General features: G+C 48.4%; 1 protein-coding gene across 1 annotated transcript; it reads left to right on the forward strand.

The window, feature by feature from the left end:
- Window positions 1-6,765: 6,765 nt before the first annotated feature.
- Window positions 6,766-18,388, forward strand: TUT1 (terminal uridylyl transferase 1, U6 snRNA-specific). The gene is made up of 10 exons (XM_056853027.1): window positions 6,766-6,874; window positions 8,920-9,110; window positions 9,972-10,181; window positions 11,412-11,526; window positions 11,635-11,765; window positions 13,051-13,277; window positions 14,312-14,421; window positions 14,943-15,065; window positions 15,621-15,713; window positions 17,331-18,388. Exons 1-10 carry the CDS (start codon window positions 6,769-6,771, stop codon window positions 18,386-18,388), a joined length of 2,364 nt encoding a protein of 787 aa, XP_056709005.1. The 5' UTR covers window positions 6,766-6,768.
- Window positions 18,389-20,110: the final 1,722 nt, after the last annotated feature.

Raw genomic sequence — 20,110 nt, forward strand, 5'->3', positions numbered from 1 at the left:
CTGGCAACCTTAAAAACATCACAGCCCAAGGCCTGCTGCTATTAGGCCTTGCTGAAGGTTCTAGTCTTTGCTGGATGCTGCGTTCATTTTTTATATTAACCTGGTCTAATGCTGACAAGCCCTGGCCAGGATAGCCCGATCTCCTCAGATCTGGGAAGTTAAGCAGGGTCGGCCCTGGTTAGTACTTGGATGGGGGACCGCCAAGGAAGCCCAGGGTCATGACGTGGAGGCAGGCAATGGCAAATCACCTCTGAAGGCCTCTTGCCTTGACAACCCCACTAGGTTACCAAAAGTCAGCTGTGACGACTGCAAAAAAGAAAAGCCTCAGAGAAGAACTGGGTCTTACAAAACACCCCTGTAGTCTGTTGCCAGTGCTCGAGGGGCTGGAGTGAAACAGGACAGGTGCCAGAATCACACCCACATCCAGTAAATTTGCTTTCAGTGTACAGCCCTAAAGGCTGAGGCAGCCTGAGGCATGGGGGGGGGGTTTCCCAGGCAAGTTAAGACAACCTCTCATGCAAGTCCCATCCCACAAACAGGAAATTCAAGACCTGGAGTAGTGACATAGTCTGCCGGGGTACGCTGCACTCTCCTGGCTCTCGGTAATGTCTTGGGACATCTCGTTTACTTGAATCTCCTGCAGGGCAGGCTTCACTAGAAAAAGCTGGAGCCAGGACACCGGAGTATGGTGACCAGCATGGTGTAGTGGTTAGGAGCAGCGGACTCTAATCTGGTGAACCGGGTTGGTTCCCCACTCCTCCACGTCCTTGGGCTAGTCACAGTTCTCTCCGAACCCTCTCAGCCCTGCCTACTTCACAAGGTGTCTGTTGTGGAGAAAGGAAGGGAAGGAGACTGTAAGCCAGTTTGATTTTCCTTAAAAGATAAAGTCAGCATATAAAAAAACAGTCTTCTTTTTGAATCAGAGACTGTGTAGTATGGAGGTTAGAGTATCAGATGAGGACTTGAGAAACTCCAGTTCAAACCCCCGCTGAGGGAGTAACGACAAGATACACCCGACACCAGTAGGGATGCCAGGTCTCTCTTTGCCACCAGCAGGAGGTTTGGGGGGCGGAGCCTGAAGAGGGCGGCTTTGGGGAGGGGAGGAACTTCAATGCCATAGAGTCCAATGGCCAGAGCGGCCATTTTCTCCAGGTAAACTGATCTCTATCGGCTGGAGATTGGTTGCAATAGCAGGAGATCTCCAGCCACTATCTGGAGGTTGGCAACCCTAGAGAAGACACAGCCATCAGCATAACAGATCCACACGTGTCCTCTAGATCAGTGATACTCAGTGGCTTGACAGCCACATGTGGTTCTTTGACATGTTACCTGTGGCTCTGCTGAGTACCTTTCCCCGATGTGGCACTGGGCCCATGTTTCAGGAAAGTTGGCAAGGCCGTTGCTCGGTGGGACCTGAGGTTGGTCGTTGTTTCCCACCACGAAACAGCCACCACTGAAGGAACGGGTCAGCTGCAAGTTTCACTGATAGGATTGCCAATGGTGCAGTGGTTAAGAGCGGTGGTTTGGAGCGGTGGACTCTGATCTGGAGAACCAGGTTTGATTCCCCACTCCTCCACATGAGCAGCGGACGCTAATCTGGTGAACCAGGTTGGTTTCCCCACTCCTACACATGAAGCCAGCTAGGTGACCTTGGGCTAGTCACACTCTCTCAGCCCCACTTACCTCACAAGGTTGTCTGTTGTGGGGAGGGGGAGGGAAGATTATTGTAAGCTGGTTTGATTCTTCCTTAAGTGGTAGAGAAAGTTGGCATATAAAAACCAACTCTTCTTCTTCCTTGTTTCTTCTGACTGGCAGGACTACTCCAAGGACTCAGGCAGAGGTCTTTCACATCACCTGCTTACTTCATCCTTTTAACATGAGAGTCCAGGGTTGGAACCTGTGACCTTCTGCAAGCAAAGCGCATGCTCTAGCAGTAAACCACAGCCCCACCTTCCAAGGACCATTTGCCAAGTGCCCAGAAGGCAAACACACAGGTGCCCAGAGGCCAGAGCCTTTCCTAATACTGCTTTTCCAGCAACTAGTGTATACAAGTATATTATATATGAACAAGAATGGTTCGGTTAGCCCTGTCTCCCATTAATTTGCCGAGACTCCATCTGAGTCAGCAGCCGTCACTACATCTGGCAGCAAATCCTATATGATGACTCCTTGCAAGGGATAGAAATTCTTCTCTTGGCAAGTCCTGAATCAATTCCCTATCGATTTAAGGGTAGTGACTCTCTGTTCCCGTTAGGTTAGTTTTTGAGTTTTTCTTTATCCCCTTTCTCCATGGGGTGACAAATTTTATAATCCTTGGAAGAGAAGTTGGTGCAGAAAGGGTTCCCTGGAAGTAGAAAGTTTGAAAGCCACTGTTCTGAAGCACAGACCGATGGTATGGAATTAACAACCACACTGCAAAGGGTAGATAAGAAGCAGATGGCGTGGAAAGCCAGAAGTGAGAGAACAGCACGCTCTCTCAACTCCATCTGTGCGCTGGTCCTCCCTCCGCAAACATCCTTTTAAAACTGAAGTGGTTCAGGATTCAGGATTGGATACAGAAGCAGGGGGTTCTGCCTTTGCTGCATGTTCATGGATGGGAAACAGGGCCAGCTGGGATAGAGGTTTTTATGGGCCAGGGGAAACTTGGAGATCGATCACGATGGGTAGCCGTGTTAGTCTGTCACTAGCAGTAGAAAAGAGCAAGAGTCCAGTAGCACCTTAAATTTAAAGACTAACAAAATTTCTGGCAGGGTATGAGCTTTCGTGAGCCACAGCTCACTTCTTCAGATACAGCTAGAATGTGTTCCATCTATCCTTAAGTAGAGAAGAGTGAATTAGACACACAATGGCAATGTAAATGTCAAAAGTAAGTAAATTACATTAGCAGGCATAATTGGATTAGGTGTGATATGCAGAGGGGTAGTAGGCGTGGAGAAATCAGCATTGGTAAGAAGACAGAAATCTCAGGTCTCTATTCAGTCCAGGAGAATGCATTGTCTTGAGCTTCGTTATTAGTTGGCAATGGCATGTGGTTCAGTTGGCACCCCCAATAACTTGGGGCGCTCCAGACAGCAGATGAGCAGAGCTAGTGGTTTGCCATTGCCTTCCTCCGCATAGCAACCCCAACATTTTGGTGGTCTCCCATCCAAGTACTGACCATGGCCCTCCCAAGTCCTGACAAGCGAGGGCCAAACTGAGCTAATCCGGCTGCTCTTGGGGGAAAAGGCAGGATATATAGAAGGAAGTAAACAAAGGAATAACCAGCTTTTTGAACTGGGCCAAAAGCAAAAAGGCAGTTCTGTAACTGGTGAGATATGATCCCCAATTACTTGATCGGCCAGCAATCTTGCTGCCGTGTTTAGCTGCATTCAGAGCTGATAACTGTCTTGAATGGTAGCTCCCCCCCATCCACAAGCAGTGCTCCAGAGCGGAGGTGATGGTTAATCATGGGTGGATCATGATTCTCAAGAGAAGGTTCCGACTGTCAAACCAACCACAGCTGGCTAAAGTGCTACGTGCCACAGACCAGACCTGAGACTCCATCTGAAACAGACCCAAAATAGCAACCCTGAGCTGCAAGCTGGATCTTTTTCTTGTAAACCTGGTCTTCTCTTTGGGGGTGGGGGATATAACCTTGCATAGAACATGCTGGCCATAGTAGTGACCAACAGGACCAAACTTGTCTGAACTGCCCTTCAGTGTATTGTAGCTGCATGTCAGGTGAAGGCAGCCAGCACATCTAGACACACCGGTGTGACTCATGGCCACTCATCTCTTGCTGACTGTGGTCTAGAGAAATGCCTGATGTGTAGCAGCCAACGGTGTTCAGAAAACAAGGCTGACCTGTCTGATTTAAACTTTGCACCTGCTGGGCCGCTATCTGTGCAAAGGAGCTTCGTGTCCCATGTTACTGCTTCACACTGGTAGCGGACAAATTTATACTAGATACTGAGTGAGCGTAAAGTCCCTCAGGTGAGTGCTTTGATCAGCATCACATTTAAATCCAGTCCGAGTCCTGTTGCAAGGGGTGGCCGAGAAACCAAATAATCACTGGGTTCCAGCTGCATCCACTGGTCCTTTGGCATCTTCAGGAATTGCTTCCTTGGCTTAAAAATCCTACATCTTTTGCCAGTGTCGATGTGGGCTTCTCTGGAGCCAGGGTGGGAGGCAGACATAGTAGCCACACAAGGAGGAATCCCCATCTAACAGTAAGAGACATGAGGCAGAAACAGCAAGCTGTCTGGGGCCAATGTATGGAGCAATGGGGAAAGGAAGAGAAAGACTTGTGTTCAAGTCTCTGGTCTGCTATCATACTCACTGGCAGTGCAATCTATATTGCACTGTGGGTGACCTTGGGCAAGGGTTGCCAACCTGGAGATCTGGAACCACAGCTCATCTCCAGACTACAGAGATCAGTTCCCCTGGAGAAAATGGATGTTTTGGAGGGTGGACTCTATGACATTGTACCTAGGGTTGCCAACCTCCAGGTATTAGCTGGAGATCTCCTGCTATTACAACTGATCTCCAGCCGACAGAGATCAGTTCACCTGGAGAAAATGGCCGCTTTGGCAATTGGACTATACGCCATTGAAGTCCCTCCCCAAACCCTGCCCTCCTCAGGCTCTGCCCCCAAAACCTCCCGCTGGTGGCGAAGAGAGACCTGGCAACCCTAATTGTACCCCACTGAGGTCCCTGTCCTTTCCAGGCTCTATCCCCAAATCTCCAGGAATTTCCCAACCTGGATCTGGCAACCCTACCCCCATCCCTTACTGGTGGCCAGGGACGACCTGACAACCCTACCTTGGGCCAGTCATTTCCCCTCAGCCTCACCTACCTCACAGAGTCATTGCAAATATTACCATGAGGTCCTTTAAAGGGAGGACCTGACAAGTCAATGGCACAGACTTGTATTTTGTATTATTTAAAATGGTACAACACTCAGCCCAACCTTGTTGTTATCATCCTGTGGCCAAAAGGGTGAAATCCTGGCTGGGCTTGTCAAACTCTGCATCATAGTGGTTAGAGTGTCAGACCAGGATCTGGGAGAGGCCAGGTTTGAATCCCCACTTGTACTATGGAAACTTGCTGGGTGACCTTGGGTAGGGTTGCCAGCTCCGGGTTGAGAAATACCTGGAGATTTTGGTGGTGGAGCCTAAGAAGGGCAGGGTTTGGGGAGGGGAGAGACTTTAGCGTAACATGGAGAAGAGGAGAACGATGAAAGCCACTTTGGGTCCTAATTGGGGAGAAAGGTGGGGTATACATGAGTAAATACATACATAATAAAATGCATAGGATGCCTGGACTTTGTATAGGGTTGCCAGGTCCCTCTTTGCCACTGACGGGATTTTTTTGGGGAGGAACCTGAGGAGGGCGGGGTTTGGGGAGGGCAGGAACTTCAATGCCATAGAGTCCAATTGCCAAAGCGGCCATTTTCTCCAGGTGAACTGATCTGTTGGCTGGAGATCAGTTGTAATAGCAGATCTCCAGCTAGTACCTGGAGGTTGGCAACCCCAACTTTGTAGTTTGAGCTGCCATATTCAGTTCATGCAAACACTGCGATACTTTGGTGATTTATATTGTATATTTATTTGTTTGTGCTGTTCTTTATTGCATCATCAACTTTATACGGAAGGTGCCTTAGAAACCTTAAATGGTAAGGTGGGGCTGGGGTACAAACATTTAAAATAAGCAACCCAACCCTGAGAAAGGGGGACCAGAGAAAACACACTCGCTACCAAAAAAGGGGGTTTTGGGTGTCGAAGGCTTCAGCTCCCCTTCCAAAAAAGGAGTGGTGTGTACGCTTGAGCTATACTGTGGTTCAGAACAAAGGACGAAAGGCCCCCACCCCCGTCCCTCTATGGGCCAAGTTACTAGGGCAACAGGGCTGGGCGGGAAGGCCTGGTTTGAGGCCTAGGAGGAAGCTGCCTCTGAGGAATCTGCGCCAGATCTACGCTCCTCCCTGCGATCTCTGAATCGTGGCGGGGTCCCAAGGGCAAACGGTCTCAGGGATGACAGAAACAAGGGCCATTTATGCATGGGAGGTTTTTCCTTGGATTTGCTGTTCTCGGATGCATATTTCCCCCCCCCCCCCCACCACACACATCCGAATACTAAAAACTCAAAAATAAGCCCCCGTGCAGTTTTTACAATTTGGATGGGGGAAGTGTGCATCTAGAGAGCAGCAAAACCTCCTGTGCACAAAAGGACTCTGATGGAATTCGCACTAGACTTTTGGTTCTGAACAGAATGCACGGGCCGGGGCATAGAGACGTTTCTGCCCTGTACGTGGCGGTATTCAAACGTCAACCAGAAATGGGGTCTGCATCTAAAAAGAGCAAGAGTCCAGTAGCACCTTAAAGACTAACAAAAATATTTTCTGGCACGGTATGAGCTTTTTAGCTTATCTGAAGAAGTGAGCTGTGGCTCACGAAAGCTCCTACCCTGCCAGAAAATATTCCTTTTAGTCTTTAAGGTGCTCCTGGACTCTTGCCCTTTTCTACTACTGCAGATAGACTAACACGGCTACCCACTGTGAATTATCTGCAGATGAAAAGTTCGTGTTCCCCTCTTACTCTAAGGGGGGGGAGGGACAATCTGGACAGAAATGCCGTCTCGGAGCACGTGCTAGGAGAGGCGGGGCTCTGGGTCTTTTCCGGCGGCAACCATAGAGCTAAGGGGAGCCTAGAGCGGCCGCTTGTCAGCGGAACGCTAAACGCCGCTACAAAAGGAAGAGGGGGAGGCTTTTAGAGGACGGACCCATCCCCGGTCATGGAGGTGAAGAAGGCGGGAATGGCGGAATCAATGCTGGACGACGTGGAATCTCTGCCCCGCGGGGGCTTTCGGTGTCGCCTCTGTCACGTGACGGTGGCCAATAGTGAGTGGGGTCAGAGGTCAAAGGGTGGGGCCTACGTGGGGTTAGTTTGCAGCGGCTAGTGACATTTATGGGGGGGATGCTTGATTCATTTCAAAAAGAAAAAGCACGCGAGAAAACCGCAGCCTTGGACCAAGAGCTCTAGTGAATGTAGGGGCTGGCTGTGGTTACTCAGTAGGAAAAGGATTCTGTATATTCTCAGAGGCGCTCTGATGTTCTAGCTTTTCCTAGGCTGAGCCCTGCTCGAATTTCTATGTGTTGTTATCACAGTATGATCGCAAATTCCAACAAACAAGAACATTGTGGTGCCTTAAAGACTTACGTTTTTATACTGCCATTAAACTTTCATTAAAAAAACTGTGGCTTTCAGTTTGCAGGACCTGAGCAAGGCGGTTAATGATAGGACTTTTTGAAGGTCATTCATTGATAGGGTTGCCATAAATTGGAAACAACTTTGGCTGCACGTAACGCAGGCTTTCATAAACCCGAGCCCACTTCATCAAATTCCCTGCAGTGTTTTCACAGATGAAAATAGGCAAACATTTTTTAGTATCCCTATTCTCATACCAAGGATTGTTTACCACCATTGGGCATCTCTAAAGGCGTACACTCTGTCTGCTCTGCAACAGCAGCTGCAACGAAAAGTGTACCTCAGCAGGGTGTGAAATGGCAGGTTCTGCATTTCCTTGCACTTTAATGTTCGTGTTTCTGCTTTTACATGGATTCATGCAAGAGACGATACATTCAGCCACCTGTTCAGGGAGAACCCCAAGTTGCCTTAGGGGAACAGACGAACTTGGAAGATTGGCTAAGTGAATAAATCATGCACAACTTTACAAAGGCAAAAATAGGGACTGTGACTTACCACTGATGGATCATGATGAGTAGCCATGTTAGTCTGTCACTAGCAGTAGAAAAGAGCAAGAGTCCAGTAGTACCTTAAAGACTAAAAAAGTTCACTTCACTGAAGAAATGAGCTGTGACTCACGAAAGCTCATTTTAAAAAAAGGTAAAGGTCCCCTGTGCAAGCACTGGGACATTCCTGACCCATGGGGTGACGTCACGTCCTGACATTTACTAGGCAGACTTTGTTTACGACGTGGTTTGCCAGTACAAGCTGGGTACTCGTTTGACCGACCTCAGAAGGCTGGAAGGCTGAGTCAACCTTGAGCCGGCTACCTGAAACCAACTTCTGTCAGGGTCGAACTCAGGTCGTGAGCAGAGCTTGGACTACAGTACTGCAGCTTTCCACTCTGTGCCACGGGGTTCTTCACGAAAGCTCATACCCTGCCAGAAATTTTGTTAGTCATTAAGGTGCTGCTGGACTCTTACCATTGATGGGGACCCAACAATAAAAACAGAGTTGTACCATATTTACTTTTCTTTGTCAGGGTCCTGTGTCTTTAACAGCTCTGTGTCACTGAGAATTTCAGCAGGGTGAAGGTTCTGATTGCATGAAGGACACTTTACCTGTTGCATTTTCCTGGCTTACAAGCATAAGATCCCTTCACTCATCCTAGATCAAACAACTCTTTTCCATCCCTGATTTTTAAAAAAATTCTTAAGATTCTCCTCAGCATCCTTGATTTTCTCTGTTCCTCAAATCATCTGTGCTAAGGCTGCCGAGGGCCAGACAAAAGCTACCTGACTTTGGTAAGCTATTGAACAAAGAGCTAAAACGGGAAGGAGCTGGTCCAGCAGAGAAAAAAGCAAATACCACACTGTGTATATTTAACTTATGGAACTCACTGCTATAAGATGTAATGATCAACAGCTTGCATGGCTTTTAAAAAGGATTCCTGGTGGCATTCCCTCTTCAGCAAGAGAGACCAGGGCCCTGCAGGTTCTTAAAGAATTCCTCAGGGCCTGCAAAACAGAGATATTCCAACAAACCTACAGTTGAGACACGCAACAGTTCCATCAAATCTGGCCTCCCTACCCCCTCTTTAGACTATTATCCAGCATGGCCTTTCATATGTTCTTAAGTTTTTGGCATTGTGCTTCCTGTTCCAAAGTCATAGCTGAAAAGCCTTGGTTTTATACTGCAGAACCCAGCCTGGACGATCACCTCCGAGGGAAGAAGCACCAGCGCCTGGAAAGCCTCCGCTCTGTTCGCCAGACTCAAGAGCTTCGCAGTGTTTTTGTGAGTGGCTTCCGCAAAGGGACGCCTGCCTCAGAGCTGAGTGACTACTTCCAGACCTATGGGGAAGTCATCAATGTGGTGATGGACAAGGATAAGGTGAATTGACATATGCCAGTTGATAAGCTACAGCTTTGGGAGGCAGGGAGGAGATGGACGTAATGAGATTGGAAGCCTGCAGTCTTCCTAAAGCTTAGGGTGAGCTCCATCTCCAAAGAGCCAGACACTACTGAGACTTTTCCATTGTGATGGTCCGGGAACAACAGTTACTCCCCCTGGTAAAGCTGGAATATATCACCAATTTTTATAAGTTCCAGATGCTACCTTTACAGTGACGTCCTAAGCAGAGGTACACTTTTTAAATCACTGACGGTGAATAGACCCGTTGGATTCTGAGTAGACCTCCTTAGGGTTTCACTGTTCTTCCCCTATTGCCACCGTGTAACAACAAACAAAAAGAGAGGCAAGATAGGAGGTTTTTAATATTAGTCAATGAAGATTTTCACAGAATAAAAATGCATATCGGAACATTTCAAGAGAAATAGAATAATAGAGTTGGAAGGGACCACCAGGGTCATCTAGTGCAACCCCCTGCACAATGCAGGAAATTCTCAGCTACCTCTATATATCAAGTTGAATAAATCTCATCATGAAAGCAAGAGTTTTAGCTTGATTTATTTGCAAGCTGGGAGCCCGTGAGGAATTGTAGGGGGAGAGAAAGGATTTGGAAATCTGGCCCTCCAGGAGTTAATTAAACGAAACCTTAAACTTCCTATTTCTTCCCTGGCTCTGTCCATCGTATTTTCAAGACACAAAACCTGCATACAGCTGAGCAGGTATTCTTCATTCGTAAGTGCCCTGTATATTTCTGCCCCACGCCTAAATTGGCAGAAGAAGTTGGGATGGTGCAGTCCAGAAGCTGATGCTTCCCTTTCCACATTTTGTGTCTCGGGTCATCAGGGTGTCTACGCCATTGTAGAGCTACAGGACAAGGAGGTCCTGGAGAAGGTGTTGGCACAGCCCCAGCACAGCCTGGGGGGTCAGAAGCTGCGCGTCAAGCCTCGGGAGAAGAAAGATTTCAAATACACCCAGCCCAGGAAGCAGGGGTCTGCCAAGCGAGAGCAGCTGAGCCCCAAGAAGTTGGCACAGGAACTCTGCCAAGCCGATGATGTGAGTGAATTCTGCTTTATGTATTTCTAACAACCGTGTGGGAGAACCAGTGGAGTGGGGCTGGACCTCAGTGGCAGAGCATCCACTTGGCATGCAGAAGGTCCCAGGTTCAATCCCCAGCATCTCCAGCTAAAAGGAGCAAGTGGTAGGTGATGTGAAGACCTCTGCCTGAGACCCCGGAGACCCTCTGCCTGTTTGAGTAGACAATACTGACTTTGGTACACCAAGGACCTGATCCTCTGTCTAGTGAGACTCATGCCTTGCGGGACTTAGTGTGAGCTTTCTCATTGTCCCGACAATATTCCAATAATTCCAGGCACTCAATAGTTGTTCAGCAGTAACCAGTGATTTATTGTGATTCCAGGGAGCATACAGAAAAACTCAGAGCTCTGGTAGAGCGTAAAGACTCGAATGACCCCCACTCCAGTAAGATCCGGTTATAGCCGGTGCCAGATCCCATCCCCCTCTGGGCCAGGTGTTTTCTCATCACTACGAGGCCTTATCTGTGCTCCTCAAGGCCTTGCTGTGCGAGTTCCAACAACCCTGCCTTACACACACACACACACACACACGGCTCCTCTTTCCCAACTTCCGCCCGGGATTCAGGTTACAGCCCAGGCAATCTGGTTACTAACACAAACAAACTACTATTTACATCCTGACAGGCATTGAGACCAAACATTACTATATACATCCTGACAGGCATTGAAACAATCCTGACACTTAGTTCAGTTCCACAGGGCCTGTAAGATAGAGATGTTCTGCCAGGCCTATAGTTGAGGGCAGCAATGGCTAAGTAAATCGGCTGTCTTCCCTTTCCTTCCCATTTTCTTCTTCCTCTCTTGTTTCCTTGTCTTCCTCTCCTCCTGTCTCTATTCCCTGTAGGGCTTGTGGTTTTCTTGGTTGTTGTTGGTCTCCTGATTACCATCCTAAACCGACTTCACCAATGAGGACAATCCCACCTATATGAGGTGGCCTTGTAGTTTTAGGACACCACCTGTTAAGTTAAACGGATTTAAATGGTTTTGTTTTCATTTTATAGTTGTAATTCATTATTGTCGGAAGCTGCCTGAGCCCAGCTTGGCCGGGAAAGAACAGGGTACAAATAAAATAAAACGTAATATGAAAGAATGACGCAGTTTCGTGAATTCAACCAATCTGAGTATGATTGCTCAATGGGCGTGCGGACAACTTATAATGATTGATCAGAGGTTGTCTCCCCCCCAACAGGTGGATGCCCAGATGTCTCTGCTGGTGCAGCAGTTTGAGTTTTCGGAGGGTGAACGGCGCCTGCGGGATTTGCTGGTCACTCTCTTCCAGGAAGTATTCTTAGAGTTTTTCCCTGGTAAGTTTCTTCCCACTCTCGAGCTCTTTCACCCAATCCACAGCTCTGACCTTGAGTTAACTTCCTATGATTTATTATTACCCCCCCTCCCCATGTCCATCCATCCAGGCTCCGCCATTCTCCCCTTTGGCTCCTCGGTGAACGGTTTCGATGTCTCTGGATGTGACCTGGATTTGTTCCTAGACCTTGAGAAGACCAAAAAATTCCAAGCATCTGCCAAGAGTCCTATTGAGCCACTGGTGAGAGGACAGGCAGGGGAGAGGGCAGGGGTCACATGGTAGAGATGGAGTTCTTAACATGTCCTTCAACCATTCCTGGGGTTCCTTAGTCTGTGATCCAAAGGACACTGACTTGGAAGCAAGTTCCATTCAATCTGTAGGGCATACTTTTAAGGTGTTCTTCCCAGAATGGGAATGCCAGCTTTCTGGTTGTCCACCAATTCAGTTGTTCAATCCACCAGCTTGGTGTAGTGGTTAAGAGCGGTGGTTTGGAGCAGTGGAGTCTGATCTGGAGAACCGGGTTTGATTCCCCACTCCTACACACGAGCGGCGGAGGCTAATCTGGTGAACTGGATTTGTTTCCCCACTCCTACACACGAAGCCAGCTGGGTGACCTTGAGCAAGTCACATTCTCTCAGCTTCACCTACCTCACAGGGTGTCTGTTGTGGGGAGGGGGAGGGAAGGTGATTGTAAGCCGGTTTGAGTCTCCCTTAAGTGGTAGGGAAAGTCAGTGTATAAAAACCAACTCTTCTTCTTCTTCTATTCAGCTGTACGTACACATACTGTAACATGAGAATTACTCAGTGCACATACAAAAATAATAATCAGGTCTACACAGATTGTACGTATGTTCACTGTAATTTGTGAACATGGCTGGTGGGGGTTGGGAGAGACTTCTGAGATTAGGCGGGTGACAGCCTAGGAAAGATCTTGATCATGGCACCAACAGTCTGGAACTGTCTGTCCTGTTCCCTTCAGTGTGGTGCGGTGGTTAACAGACTGCTGGACTTGATGGGCCTTGGTCTGATCCAGCATGGCCTTTCTTATGTTAAGAACAGTGGACTCTAATCTGGAGAAGCGGGTTTGATTCCCCACTTCTTCCACATGCAGCCTGCTGGGTGACCTCGGGCCAGTCACAGCTCTCTCCAAACTCTCAGCCCCACCTACCTCACAAGGTGCCTGTTGTGGGGGTGGGGAGGGAAAGCGATTGTAAGCTGCTTTGAGACTCCTTAAGGTAGAGAAAAGCAGAGCATAAAAACCAACTCTTCTTCTGTTGCCATCTTCTGCCAGGGAGTGAAGACTTCCCCCCACTTTCTGGCATTCTCCCAGTGATCCCTCCTTCCTGCGCTGTTTTAATTGTTTTTTTAATGGTTTTTAAGATGTGTTTTCATCATGTCTATTTTGAATCTGTTTTGAGCAGACAGGCAGGGTATAAAATTTTGTAAACAAATATTGAGCTAGGTGGGCCTAAAGAAGTTTCATGTGTTGCAAATGCATTTCCCCTCCCTTCTCCTTCAGGCCGAGGATGGGGTCAGCCCTGAGGTGGACTCACACTCCGAGGATTCAATCCTGAGCGATATCGACCTCGCCTCAGCCAGTGTGCCCGAGGTGCTCGAGTTGGTCGCTACTGTGCTACGGAAGTGCGTCCCGGGTGTCCACCATGTCCAGGTCGTGCCAAATGCCCGTTGTCCAGTTGTCAAGTTCTGCCACAAGGAGTCTGGCCTGCGTGGGGACATCTCCATCGATAACAAGTATGGTGTGTTGTGTGTAGCCTTCGTGATATTAACAACAGGGGCTTTACAGGAAGAAAACCTGCTATGGCCATTTACGCACAGAAGCTTTTGCCTTGGATTTGCTGCTCTCTAGATGCACATTTTCCCCATCTGAATTCTCAAAACTCTGCATGGGGGCTTATTTTTTAGTTTTAAAAAGTGGATGGGGAAAATGTGCATCTAGAGAGTGGCAAATACCAGCAAAACCTCCCGTGCATAAAAGGCCTATGCTTCCTGCTCACATAGATGGTGGGTGGACTTTCCCCTTCCTTATCATACCCATTTTCTAGGCCCAGTCTGCCCACCACCACCACCACTGTAGGGGGGGAAATGGAAATTAATCCAATCCCGTATGTGGGGCAATATCCCAGCACTCACTTGGTGCACGATATTCCACCTGTATAAAGCAGCAGAGTTCAAAACAGCCAAAAACTATGTGGAGGAATATGAACAGCACACGTATTAAAATGGAAGAAAACTGTATTTAATAAATGTTTATAAAGTCCTTTAAAACAATCAACATTTCCTTTAGGTTTCTATTACTTTTACCTCATATTAACTGAAACATTGTTACATCTGAGAGAGTGTGAGGCAGAGAGCTAACACAGAGTGAGACTGAGTGAGAGTGAGACTGACAGAAATTGCATGACAGTTGCCAGCGACAGTTGGTTACAATTAACTGTCACCAAAAGGGAGGGGCTGCTTCTACAGGAGCACAGAACCCTCTGTCCATCAAATTAGGCTCCAGCGTTTAATCCAACATTTCTAGGCCCAGTCTCCCCACCACCACCATGGGAAACGGGTTAGACTAATTTGCCAGTCTCTAGGTTCTGTGTTACAGACGTGTTCTGATAACTGCCACACTTTCCCCCTCCTTAAGGAAACGTCTACTGACACAAGAAGCTTTTGGGAGGGGGAGGGAATGAACTAGCAAAATATGTAAATGTGCCAAGGCAGGAACGGCAGTGTGTGTCAAGCGCTCTTGACTTCTCGCCCATTCGTCTCTTTGGCAGGCTGGCGCTCCGCAACACGTGCTTCCTGCAGCTTTGCACCGAGGCAGACGAGCGGGTGAGGCCATTGGTTTACGCTGTGCGCCACTGGGCCAAGCAACAGGTGTTGGCAGGTAAAGCAGAGGGGCAAAGGCCTGGCCCGCTAGATCTGCAGACCCCAGGCAGGAAACCCAAACGACATCCCCTGTGCACAGGCTAACATGGGGCACCATTCACTGGAAATAATAAGTTACAAGTATAAAACTATAAAAGTAGCACCTTGAAGACTAATAACATTTCTGTCTTTCGTGATTCACAGCTTATCTGAAGAAGGGAGCTGTGGGTCACAAAAGCTCATACTCTGCCAGAAATTTTGTTAGTCTTTAAGGTGCCACTGGACTCTTGCTCTTTTCTACTACACTCAGGGTGTGTATGTGTGTGTTTTTTTTGGCAAGGATAGAATGAAACAGTCCTCTGGGCCACCTTAAGCTGCTCACAGGAGGGCAGGATACCAGAAGGTTCAGAATTCATGGTAACGGAGGTTAGCTTTAGACTGTCAGGGTGGACCCAGAGGCAATGGGTTATTTGGGAGTGGGTGCTGGGGGAGAGAGGCTTCCTTTTGCCAACAACCTCCTCTTTTCCCCCTTTCCTATAGGGAACCCATTCGGTGGTGGCCCCCTCCTCAATAACTATGCTCTGACCCTGCTGGTGCTCTTTTTCCTGCAAACCCGCAGCCCGCCGGTCCTACCCACAGTTGCCCGCTTGAAGGAACTGTCCGGTAAGCAGAGCCTGATTTCCTGCCGCCATTCTTCCTGGCTCCTCTGGGATTAGCGTTGCTGCTATATGGAGATTCTAGAAGCCAGATTCAAGAGGTTATCAAGATCAGAATGGGGGTGGTCCCTGTAAGTTGGGTGAAGTCGAGCCTATTGCGCATGTTTGCTTCAGATGCTCTTTTTACGAGGAAGCAAGACTTAGGCTAATTTCCCCCTCTCCCTAATCTAACAAAGGACAGCTCTGAGGAAGGGAGGTTGAGGAATCTCCTTTGGGAAGGGTCAGCCCAGACGATGAAACGAGTAGCTAAATTCTGTGCTACAATGTACAAGGTTCGTCAGACAAAGTGGGGGTTTGGCAATCTAACTTAAAACTGAGAATGTTATATTAATCTGAGGCTTTCAGCTAATTTATCTATTTATTTAAGAATTATATATCCCATAGTTTTAGATACTGTATCTTTTAATTCTGTCTTGCAATTGATATGAATATTTTAATGGCTTTGCCGTATTAATAAATCTGAATAGTGTTGCCGCTATTTCTCTCTTCTCCTTACCTGCAGAGGACGAGGAGCAGACCGTGGTGGATGGCTGGGACTGCGGCTTCCCCAAGGATTCAGCCCAGCTGGAGCCGAGCTGTAACACAGAGAACCTTTGTGAGTTGCTCCAAAGATCCGAAACCTGGAGTGCACAGGCTTCCTCCCCCCCACTTTTCTGTGTGGTTGAGGACTGGGGATGTTTCCCTTTCCCAGTCAACGCATGTATCTTTCTTCTGTTTGCAAGAGGTGCACCTTAAGAGCAGTGCATACTCCTTAGACCACAGTGCACCATAGTCAGGGTGGGGTGCTGCCAGAGGGCCTCCTCATAGAATCATAGAGTTGGAAGGGGCCATGAAGGCCATCTGGTCCAACCCCCTGCTCCATGCAGGATCAGCCTAGAGCATCCCTGACAGGTGTTTGTCCAGCCGCTGCTTGAAGGCTGCCAGAAATGGGGAAACCACCACCTCTCTAGGCAGCTGATTCCACTGTTGAACTACTCTTTTCCTAATGCCCAGCCGGTACCTTTCCGCCCGTAATATGTACCCATTATTGGGAGTCCTACCCTCTGCTACCAACAGGAACAGCCCTCCTCTAAGTGACAGCCTTTCAAACACTTAAAGAGAGCAATCATGTCCCCCCTCAACCTCTTCTCCACTAAACATTCCCAACTTCCTCAGCCTTTCCTCATAGGGCTCGGTCTCCAGGTCCCTATTCATCCTCGTCATTCTCCTCTGCACCCGCTCAATTCTGTCCACATCCTTTTTGAAGTGAGGCCTCCAGAACTGCATACAATACTCCAGGTGTGGCCTAACCAATGCAGTGTACAGCAGGACTATGACAGCTTGTGATTTGGATGTTATGCCCCTGTTGATACACTTTTGAGAAAGCTCTGGCAGCAGATATTCAGTGCAAAAGTCAATATCCTAAAAACTTGTTCAAATTTTTAAAAAACATTTTTATTCTAGTCCCTAAGGTTGAAAAAGTTCATGAGACAATGCCTGGAGGCATCTGCAAAGCTTATGCTTCTTTATTTATTTATAATATTTATACCCTGTCTCTTCCACAACAAATACAGCTCAAGATGGCTAACATGAATTAAAACAAGTTAAATACCATATAACAGCTAACAGGATTGTGGAATAACATAATTTAAAACCAATATAAATAATCAACAGTAAAATCAGTATAACATTCTAAAAACATCAGTATCATTAGGAGAGCCAGCATGGTGTAGTGGTTAAGAGCGGTGGACTCTGATCTGGAGAACCGGGCTCGATTCCCCACTCCTTCACATGAACTGTTGAGGCTAATCTGGTGAACCGGATTTGTTTCCCCACTCCTACACACGAAGCCAGCTGGGTGACCTTGGGCAAGTTACAGCTCTGTTAAGAGTTCTCTCAGCCCCACCTACCTCGCAGGGTGTCTGTTGTGGGGAGGGGAAGGGAAGGTGATTGTAAGCTGGTTTGAGTCTCCCTTAAGTGGTAGAGAAAGTCAGCATATAAAAACCAACTCTTCTTCTTCTATCAAATACTGGGAAGCTTTTGGGAAAATGTGGGTGTATATTTAAGTTTCAAATACATGAAACATATATATATATATATGCCCAACTTTCTCCCAAGGCAGGTCCTGACATGCTTGGGAGAAAAGTGGGCATGCGAATATTTTCCCACATCAAATCTGCACTGCATCCCCATGACCCTCTTTGCCTCACTGGCCGTCTGCCTTTCTTTCCAGGCACCCTGCTGGCCGAGTTCTTCCGTGTCTTTGGTGACTACGACTTTGTAGGCTGCGTGATCTCGCTCCGGGAAGGCCAGCCACTGCCTGTGCCCAGCATCCTGGTGTCCGAAGCGAGCAGCAAACTCAAGCTGGGGCCCCTCAACCTCCAGGACCCCTTTGAGCTGAGCCACAACGTGGCCGCCAACGTCAACGAGAAGACGGCATTGCGGTTCCGGCGCTGCTGCCAGGCGGCGGCCAAGTACTGCCGCAGCTTGCAGTACCAGCGCAAATCCAGCAAAGGCAAGATCTGGGGCTTGGTGCGCCTCTTCCAGCCGGGCACCGCCGAGACTGAGGCCCCAGCTGCCACCGGGCTCGTCATCGGCCTCCCCCTGACTCCGGCTTTGCTGCCTGCCCAGACCCGCGAGCAGCTGTGCCAAGCTGGGGACCTCCATTGGCGCTGGTTCCAGAGAGTCTGTTCCGGCATCACCTTTGTCTTGAAGGACGTGCTCCGATGCAGCTGCTTAAAGGTGCGAGAGGGGTTGGAGCGGGAACAAGGAGAAGCTGCTGAACGTCAACAGGGAGAACAGCAGAGAGAAGCAACCGCTGAGCAGCCACTGTCGGCAGGGCGCAAGCGCTCCCTGGACGAAGAAGAAGCAGCAGGTTCGTCCTCTCCTTCCCCTAAGAGGCTGCGGACAGATCCTTCATTCCCAGAGGAGGAGAGCATGGCTTGGGACTGTGCTGTCTGGCACAAGGTGTGGCTGGGACGCCGCCGAGTCAGGCGGCAGCTCTGCGGGCCACAGCCCGACCCGCAGTGCCCGTCTGGCTCTCTGGAGCTGGAGGCAAAAGTATCCGAGGCCATTTCCTGGCAGGACGGGGAGGCGAGGCCTGCAGACCCTCTGTTGCAGTTTACCATTCATGCCCAAGCAGGGGCTGATGCTTCTGGTGGGCTGGATACGCGCATCAGCTTGCGCTTCGAGCCGGCTCCCGAGCATGCGGCCGCCTTCCAAGAGTTCTTCCACTTCTTGCAAGGGTTCTTGCCCCGAGCGGTGGAGCAGCGCCTAGTGAGTGAGGCCTGAGTCACCAATGGGGGCGACTTACAAAGGGAGAGGGCTTTTGTACTGCATTTGAATGGGCGGTCGGTTTGTATATGGTGTTTTTTCCCCCCTATCTGAGAATAAAAGGAAGGAGTGGATGACAAAAGTGAAGAACAAAGTGATTCCCAGTCTTTTTGGCTATGTGTAATTCCGTGCTTCTGAACCTGTGATTCGTATTAATATCGCTATGTCCCCATTAGAAGCGCTTTCCAGTGGTTAGATTTCTGAGGCTAAAAATAGGGAGGATCTTGCCAGTGCATGAGCCACTGGAGAAACTCACAAGCGTGGTCTGATGGTACTGGCCCTTCCCTGTTAATTGTCCTGGAATTCACAGGTACACTGCTCTTCACAAAGCAAGTTTTATGATTTGACCAAATGCTGATGTTTAACTGCTTGATCTGTCTGGTTAATCTGTACAAAGTGACCAATTTCTTGACACTCACAAAAGCGCATATTGAAATAAGTGTTGTTCGGCTGCTGGACTTTTGTTTTTTTTCCAGGCCTGAGGGGGATTTGGTCCCATTTCCTCCTGGGCTGTTTTAGAAGCCCAGCTCAGCCCCAGGCTGCCTCCCTTCCCTCTGATGGCAACAGCAAGTGGGGCAGGGGATTTGAGTTGGGGTTGAATCCAGGTACCCTGGAGGGGATGATTATGGGCTGTCCTTTCCCAACCAATATTGCTGGAAAATTCACTTTAACTCATTGGTCTGCATTTTAAAAAAAAAGAGAGAATGTGATTCCTTGTTGGGAAATTGGTGACTTCTCCACTCCTGAAGATTAGTTGAGAAGCCTAAGATTTGGATTGTGGAAATCAATGGATGGCCAGTGCCAGAGAAAGAAACAAGGAAATAAAAGGGGGGGGGGAATGTGAGTCTGGAGAAGGAGGAGGGTGAGGTGTGTTTGACCGCATAACAGTTCCCATTAATTAAGAAAGGTATGAATGGCCGAACGCCTGATGCTCTTTCCCTTCTGTCATTTCTCCGTAATCATAGAATCATAGAGTTGGAAGGGACCACCAGGGTCATCTAGTCCAACTCCCTGCACAATGCAGGAAACTAGCAGCTACCTTCCCCCACTATGCAGGATCCCACAATCAAAGCACTCCCGACAGATGGCCATCTAGCCTCCGCTTAAAGACCTCCAAAGACGGGGACTCCACCGAGGCAGCACATTCCACCGTCAAACAGCCCTCACTGTCAGAAAGTTCTTCCTAATGTTTAGGTGGAATCGCTTTTCTATTAGTTTAAATCCATTACTCCGTGTCCTAGTCTCTGGAGCAACCGAGAACAAGCTAGCTCCCTCATCAACATGACATCCTTTCAAATATTTAAACATGGCTATCATGTCTCCCCTCAACCTTCTCTTCTCCAAACTAAACAAACCCTACTCCTTAAGTCTCTCCTCATAAGGTATGGATTCCAGACCTCTGATCATTCTGGTCGCCCTCCTCTGGACACGCTCCAACTTGTCAACATCCTTCTTAAATTGTGGAGCCCAAAACTGGACACAGTATTCCAAGTGAGATCTGACCAATGCAGAATACAGTGGTAATATTACTTCCCTTGATCTCTAGACACAATACTCCTTTTGATGCAGCCCAAAATTGCATTGATTAAGGAAACTTAATCCTTTCCTAAGAGTCTGAAACGTTCTGCTTCTTTGAACAATGGTTCTGGGAGAAGACAAGACACAAGAATGCAGAAAGGG

This window comes from Euleptes europaea, chromosome 7 (genome assembly GCF_029931775.1).
Source record: "Euleptes europaea isolate rEulEur1 chromosome 7, rEulEur1.hap1, whole genome shotgun sequence".
In the NCBI taxonomy this organism is placed as follows: Eukaryota; Metazoa; Chordata; class Lepidosauria; order Squamata; family Sphaerodactylidae; genus Euleptes; species Euleptes europaea.

What these genes read in the sequence shown, in the direction of transcription:
- TUT1 (XM_056853027.1), top strand. Translation starts at nt 6,769, where the DNA reads ATGGAGGTGAAGAAGGCGGGAATGGCGGAATCAATGCTGGACGACGTG. An exon ending in AACTCTGCCAAGCCGATGAT is followed by an intron (nt 10,182 to 11,411) that starts GTGAGTGAATTC and finishes CCCCCCCAACAG; the next exon opens with GTGGATGCCCAGATGTCTCT. An exon ending in ATTCTTAGAGTTTTTCCCTG is followed by an intron (nt 11,527 to 11,634) that starts GTAAGTTTCTTC and finishes CCATCCATCCAG; the next exon opens with GCTCCGCCATTCTCCCCTTT.